The 8,002-nt window shown below is 39.3% G+C and overlaps 1 protein-coding gene across 1 annotated transcript; it reads left to right on the forward strand.

Moving 5' to 3' along the window:
- Positions 1 to 6,765: 6,765 nt before the first annotated feature.
- On the forward strand, positions 6,766 to 8,002 carry LOC116259634 (pentatricopeptide repeat-containing protein At4g02750-like). The gene is made up of 2 exons (XM_031637489.1): positions 6,766 to 7,150; positions 7,416 to 8,002. Exons 1-2 carry the CDS (start codon positions 6,766 to 6,768, stop codon positions 8,000 to 8,002), a joined length of 972 nt encoding a protein of 323 aa, XP_031493349.1.

The raw sequence follows: 8,002 nt of genomic DNA on the forward strand, positions 1-8,002 counted from the left end.
CTTCAGCTTTTAATTTTTTTTTTTTCTTTCAATTGATCGATGCAGCTTTTATGGGATGACAACAGCAGATTATGTCAATATAATCAAGGAGCACAAGTCGTAGCCAAAGTAGTAATGGTCTCGCAAAACGGACAACGTCATGGTGATTATGACCTTGTGAAACTACCCCAAACAGTCCATAGGCCCCGCCGGTTCTAACTTGAACGATTTGACGACAATGATTACAAGCTATTTGATTAGTTAGTTTAATTGATGATTTGTAAATGTATCATAAAAATATTTTTTGAAGTCAAATATTAGTTGTGAATTCATATCATTTGAAAAGATATGAGCATGCCAAGTTTCCTTCTGATCATGTGGTGTCCTGTGATGCCTCGATCAAGTTTGATTTAAGGTGCTAAAAATTTAGGGAGAGCACATACATACAAACTTTTAGTTGGACAGAAGAAAAAAGATAATCTATATATATTATATATATGAGTGTGAAGTATTTCGTCAAGTAGTACTTAGGCTTCGTGGTCAAGTTCCAATCAACCTAAAACGCGGGGCCTTATAATATCCGGTAGATTGAATCACCATAAACAGCACGAATTGAACAATTGATGATGCCTCTTGATTAACGGATCATACCCAAAATGGTCAAGCATGTTGGGCGCTCAAGTGGTATATATCGCTGACTGTCAGTTTAGCATGGGGTACCGTAGAACTGGTTTCTAATTTCTCGCAGCAATCCAAAAAAAAAAAAAAACTTTTTTTTTCCTTTACTGACGCTCAAAAAAAAAAGGTTGAGTCTCAATAGAAGGTGAGCAAATGAATGGTTGTCAACGCTTTACTGATGCTATTGTGCCTAGTGTTACTAAAACTGGAAGCGACTTGATTAACACTTTTGGTGTCCGCTTGCAACCACTGGACAGGTTTTTAGTCAAAGTGGGGGCAACCTTTAATAGAGATCGACCAACGCAGCTGTTGTGGGCAACTTCAGCCTCCCAAGTAGGGCTGTTCAATGAGTCGAGCTCGACTCGAACTCGCTCGATAAACTTGGCTCGAGCTCGACTCATTTAATAAACGAGTGACTGATAATATGTGGTCCGTTGCTAGATAGTCATTGGATGTCTAAAATATAAAAATTGCCAGCTAGCTAGTGAATGTTGCGTGATTAAAAAAGATTTAAAGTTTCACTGAAAAACCCATAAAATGTTGCTAAAACTAGCAAAATATGTTACTACAGTATGAACTGTCACCAACACCCTGTCGTAAACAATGATCGGCAAGATAGGGCAGAGTTCAGTAAAGACATCAGCAGTCGTTGGTTCGAGCATTACTCAAAACATTGAACAAGTCAAAAGCTTTTGCAAGACGCTATGTAAAGTCGATAGTGTCATGTCATAGATAGCCAAGGCCATTAATGGTCTCTTGAATGGAGGTCCACTAGAGCTGCATTTAGCATAGAGCCCATGTGGTTGATGCTTCCTGGAAATTACTTTTCCAACTACACGATGGACCAACTAAGTTGCTGTTGGACAAGCTTCAACCTCAAGCGCTTGTCCATAATTAGCCCCCAGTAATTGGTGGTGGGTCAAGGTCAAGCCTTCAAGGTGGTGGGTCTAACCAGCAGTTAATTGGTGGGACCCACGTGCACGATTTGTTTGGCACACTTGACTTTGACCACTCAATCGGGGTACTTAAGCTCTTCGCCAGGCACATGTGGGCTCTTTCTTGACAATCGTGACCTTCATGGACCCTACTCCTTTTGTGCCTGTCCGGTTTTCCAGTCTGCTGCTTTGACCCTACTCCTTTTGCGCTCAGCTCTGCATTATTTTGACAGGGTTTTCCCAATGCCTTTTTATGCTTCTGTTTCTTTGCTGAGATTCATGTTAAATATCCATTTTAGTTATTGATTTCTTTCATTTCTGTGCCGAATAAAGAAGTCATTAGCGGTTAGAATGTAGTTTTGTTATTCCTATGTATTTTCTTCATATTATTATTAGATTCATCTTGCTTAATTATCCATTAATTAAGCTACTATTGGACTCATTTTCTTCGTTTTTCTTTTAACTAATTACACTTACCCTAATATCATTCGAAATCACCTGGGTGTCAAATATGAATTCAATAGATATGTTTTTCAATAGAAATGGCAAATGGTTGACTCTCATAAATTTTTCCTTGCACTTGCAATAGATATGAGCCTTTAGTTCTTGAGGATTTAAATGTTTGGTTCTTAAAAACCATTTTATTTTCTTTAAGATTCATAAGTCTACAATGCTTGTATACTCTGATATCTTGGTGCTAACCTTCTTCCGAAGATTTTAATTGAGCGAGTGATTAAACTTATTAACATGGTACGTGAAAGTGTATATATATATATATATATATATATATATATATATATATATATATATATATATATATATATATATACATGAAAAAACAAGTATATCCGAGACTTTGTCCAGACCAAAGTGGGACCATTTAGACTATATATATATATACATGAAAAAACAAGTATATCCGAGACTTTATCCGGACCAAAGTGGGACCATTTAGACTATATATATATATACATGAAAAAACAAGTATATCCGAGACTTTGTCCAGACCAAAGTGGGACCATTTAGACGGTTAGACTTAGGTTGAACGGATGGCTCCAATGAATTGTGTCGTCCACTTCTTTCTATATTCCATTTACCGTTGTTTAAGGGCCCGTTTGATTGTCGGGTGAAATTTAACATGGTAAATTTATCATGGTAAATTTTTCTAAAAAAAATTTAGAGGATGAAATTTCTCCCTCTTCCAATCTGAGGCTTTGTTTGATGCACAGTAACAATTTAACGTGGTAAATTTAACATTGTTTGATGCACAAGGTAGAAAAATGAAGAGACTTTTTTAAAATTGTTAGTAGTTTTTTGTTTTCTTCTCTTTCCCAATTTGACGTGGGAAGAAATTGAAAAATGATCTTCCAAAACTACGACTAAAGTTGTATTAACTTAATTCCAAAATTCGAAATAATCCAATGTCATGTTGCAAAGCAGGTCTGAACTTCTAATATACTCAAGAAAATGTTTCCCTCATCAAGATAATTGCAGGAATGAAAATCAACACCAAGCTGCTGTCAACAAAACTTGAGATCTATCGATTTCTTGTATCAATAGCAGATATACTAAAAGATCTACCATTTTGTCAAATTATATGTTGGTAGCGGCTGAATCTGGTTTTCACAAGAAGAGAGAGTCGAATCATGGATAAACAATTGAGTAGATGACTTCAGCTCATTCAAACTTACCAAACAAGTGATCAATGGAAACAGATAGGAATATAAGCATTACCATTATTGCTCCCTGTTGTCCTATAGAAAATGCGAGAAACAAAAACCAACACGAATTAAAATTCCAAAGATAAATTCCAAAGATATAAGAAATTAACAGAAAAGGGACGAGATTAAAGTTAGGTCAGTCGGGAGACAAGAAGGCACGAGCGTTGGAGGGCAGAGGGGAAGATTGGCTTTAAATGGGAAGGAGGGCAGATGGGAGCGTTGCTGCGTTGGAGGGCAGAGGGGAAGATGGGCTTCAAATGGGAAAGAGGGCGGATGAGAACGTTGCTGCGTTGGAGGGCAGAGAGGAAGATGGACTTCAAATGGAAAGGAGGGCAGATGAGAGCGTTGGAGGGCAGAGCGGAGCCTGGATCGTGAGAGCGAGGAAGACGAGGGTTGCCGTCGATTGGAGGAAGGGTTGGCGTCGAGGATTGCGAGGGAGGAAGGGTTGCCGTCGAGGGTGCCGTCGATTGGAGAGGAGATGAGTGAAAGAAACGAGGGAAGAAAAAAAATGGAGCGGGGGAAATTTCACCAGCTCGAAAAATTTTCCCGGCTCGAAAGTCTGAGCTGTGAGCTCGGACTTTTGAGCGGGTGAAATTTCAGCCGCTCAAAAGAATAAAAACTGGTGAGGTTTTACGACGTTTGATAAGTCTGGGATGAGCGGGTGAAATTTCACCCACCCATATACATTTCACCCGTTTCTCTCTTTTTACCAGGCAATCAAACGGGCCTTAAGAGACGAAAAAAAGGCTTGATCAAACAACAACTTCTGCCCATTGAACGTGTTGACTGCATGATCAAGATTGACCTTTGGTTTCAATAGAGAGGGAAGGGAGGAGGAAGGAAGAACGCACGGTTCAATTCTTTACCTTTTTCCTTTTTTTTTTTACCGTTTTTCAAGACAAGGTCAAAATAGGAATTTCACTTTCATAAACCGCTTACATATTTCGACAATTATCATGACCGTTCATTCAATCTAAATTGAGCACTTCAAAATAACGACCCTTCATGCAATCTAAATTGAGCACCTCAAAATACTGGATGTCTATCAACTTTTTCTTTTTATTTTTTTCTCCATGTCTATTTTAAACCATATGGCTGTTCAAGCATTTTTAGACAATGTCTAACATCCAACAAAATAGAAAAAAGTATCATGGGAGAAGGTATATCTAAATCATATTCTAATATAGTCGAGAAAAGTAAGACCATTTATTTTAAAATCCATATTTTTCGGTGTTTTTTAGCATATTATTTTGACTGTGTTTTTTATTTATTCATATATATGGGTTTGTGAAAAACAGCCATAAAGCTGATCAGCTAAAATGGCATACCTATTGTCGCAGAATCAAAGGCTATATACACATGTAGAAGGAGTCTAAGACAAACCTGAAGCCTGAAACCTTAATCTCTTGAGATAAGCAGTAGCAGTCCCATCTTGAGCACCCACAAAGAAAAAAGGTTCACATTAGTCATGACCTTGAAGGTCCGACTCATCCTTTGGCTTGTGTCGACAGCTGAGTGGAATCTAAGTCTTAGGTGCTGTTACTGGATTTTATGTGACAGTGTCACAAAAATTAAAGCACATCAACATAGTGATATCAGCAGATAACTGTTGCCATGTATGTCGGGCTAATCAGACACTGCTTTGCCTAATTTGGATTCAGATTCGGACATAGTATCTGAACTTTTGCGTGCGTGCAATTGGATTTGGATATATCCATGAAGCATAGTTGTAAGATCTAGACGTGACAAGAAAAAACCCTGCACTAATTAATCTAATGAGATGTGAATTTAATTTATTATTGGATATTGTACCTGGATTAGAATACGGGCTTTGTGCTAATACATAAGAAATTCTAATAAAAAACGTATCTAATACTGCTGGCGTTCATGTTTTGTTTATTAAACAGCTGCCCCCGTTTGATTAAACATATTGATCACTGCGGCATGGACGCTTGTCAAGTATTCACAGCTTCATATGCTAAGAAGAAGGCTAATGGCAATTATTAACACGTCTCCAATCTCCTCAGCTCATGTCGCTGAAAATACTCGAAGCTCATGAGCTTCTTCTTCCTTACTCACGTCACGTATTTTCAGTCTCCTCTCTTATGCAAGCCTGCTGGAAAAGAGAGCTCACATCCTTATTATTTCCAATCAAAATAAAATACTAATTAACATAAGGACTCTGATTTTTTTTATAAAATAGTTAGCAATGGCACGTGGCATTCGTGAATCGGCCTCCGAATCAAATGAGTTTGCCATCAACTCAAGTCTCTAATTTTAGACTGTTAATTACTTTAATAGAAAATATATATGGGTTAAAATGCATGTGCCAATAAGCCGTATAAGAGTGAAACTGTTTGCCTATTGCTTGTAAAGCTGGTTATACTAATTAGAGTATTGAAGCCAATTTCAATAGTTAATCAAATATTTTTTTTTTTGTATTAAAAAAAGTCACTCCCAGATCGAAAGACTTTGCCGCCTGTCTGTTCAATAGTGTAAACCTTCGAAGCTAGTATCTCCACCCTCCGGCCTATTCTTGCACCAGCTTCCAAAAAAGTATAACGATTATTAGGTTCAAATCAAAGTTGCATGATCATCTAATCGGATGTTGAGAGGAGAGTTCAATTACGGCTAGTTATTTTGTTTGGCTGGGCATCACTTTGTAACTATGCTTGCTATCTGTCACTGGCTAATAATTTTGCTTCTTTTTATGTTGCGTTTTTCTTCGGTTTTATATACTAAATGACTATCATCTTCTTCCTTTCTAGAGAGTATATAGTAAAACTAAGTTTACTTAAGAAAAACATTAAATTAGAAGTTGAGTAAGCTCGCTTTTCAGTTGTTTTCTTTGGTGAAAGTGACGGCCTCTGGAGTGGGAACCTTCGTCTCGCATTCATTGGATTCTTTCGTCACAGTGGGGTGGGAGATCTGTCGAACCATTTGCTCTCTCTTTTTTCATGGCTTCAAGACTTGAATGCATTTCCCATGCAGAGTTTCCCTGCGAACACTGAAGTTAATTGCGAATCAACACCCTGAAAAGCCTTCATTTTCCCCCTTCTCCACTGGATCTACCACCAAACTGCTTCTTAGACCGGTTCTCTACCCTGAAAGTGCCACCATGCTCATGCTCCGCGAAGGTGGTGCAGTTGAAGCAGATACATGCCCAAATCATTACAAGCGGCCTGCCGCTACACAAACTCTTTCCGTTCTGCGTCGAGTCCGGCAGCATCGATTATGCGAGAATCGCGTTCGATCGAGCTCGAGTTCTCTGCAAATTCGACTGGAATGCAATGCTTCAGGCGTATTGCAAGAGCGCGGTGCCAGAGCGAGCTCCGCTTCTTTTCCGCGAGATGCTTGCAGTCGGTGACCTCGATTCCGGGCCAGACAAATACTCGTTCACGTTCTTGATTGCTGCTTGCTCGCGCTTTGATTGATCCTGCAATTGCCATTCAATGGTGGTTAAGAAGGAATTTGAGCGTGATACGTTTCCGAAGAATTCACTTGTCAGTATGTACGTATCTTTTGGGGCGATGGAAGATGCGAGGACACTGTTTGATGGAATGAATGAACCGGGAGACGTGGTTTTATGGACTACCATGGTTGGTGGATACATGAAATTCGGGATGGTGTATCTCGCTCTTAAGTTGTTTGATGAAATGCCTGACTCGAATGATGTTGCTTGGGGTGTTGTCATAGCGGGTTGTGTTAAAAATAGGAGATATAAGGATGCTTTAAGTATTTTCTATGATATGTTGCAATGTACAAATGTCAAGCCAAATGAAGCATCCCTGGTTTGCGCCCTTTCTGCTTGTGCTCACTTAGGAGCACTAGACCAAGGCAAGTGGATTCATGTTTATGTTGACAAGAGAGGAGTCATTTGCAGCTCGAACCTTGCCACAGCACTTAATGATATGTACATGAAATGTGGGAGCATCACGCATGCACGTAGAGTTTTTAACAGTGTTTTTTATAGAAAGGATCTGCTTTCATGGACGAGCATGATCGAGGGAAGCAGTCGATCTGTTTCTGCACATGTTGGATATTGGCATGAAGCCGGATCATATCACACTCATTGGAGTTCTAAATGCCTGCAGTCATTCAGGTTTAGTCGACCAAGGGCGCCACTTTTTTCATGGCATGCAACAATTTTGGGGCATTGTGCCTACTGTTGAACATTACGGTTGCATTGTTGATCTTCTTGGACGTGCTGGCTTCATAGACCAGGCAATGAAGATTGCTAAGTGTATGCCTATAGAGCCTGACATTGTTATATGGAGGGCCTTACTTACTGCTTGTAGGATTCATGAAAATTTAGCACTAGCCGAAGAAATAATGCACCATGTAGAAAGATGTGATCCCCTTGATCATGAAGGCAGCAAGATTCTCTTGTCAAGCATGTATGCATCAAGCAACTGCTGGGATGGGGTTGCCAGAGTCAGGGGCACCATGTGCAAACAAAGGATTCAGTTGGTTCTTGGATGGAGTTCTACAGAAGTGAAAGGTGTCATTCATGAATTTGTTGCTGGTGATAGAACCCATCCTCGAGCTGCTGATATTTATCAGAAGCTGGACGAAATATTTAACAGGCTTCAAACAGTGGGTTATTGTCCCAGTACATTGCAAATTTCGTTGGAGTTGAGTGAGGAAGATAAAAGAGCGAGCAATGTAATTGGCAGAGTGAGAAACTAG

The sequence above is a fragment of the Nymphaea colorata genome, chromosome 8 (assembly GCF_008831285.2).
Source record: "Nymphaea colorata isolate Beijing-Zhang1983 chromosome 8, ASM883128v2, whole genome shotgun sequence".
NCBI classification, from domain to species: domain Eukaryota; kingdom Viridiplantae; phylum Streptophyta; class Magnoliopsida; order Nymphaeales; family Nymphaeaceae; genus Nymphaea; species Nymphaea colorata.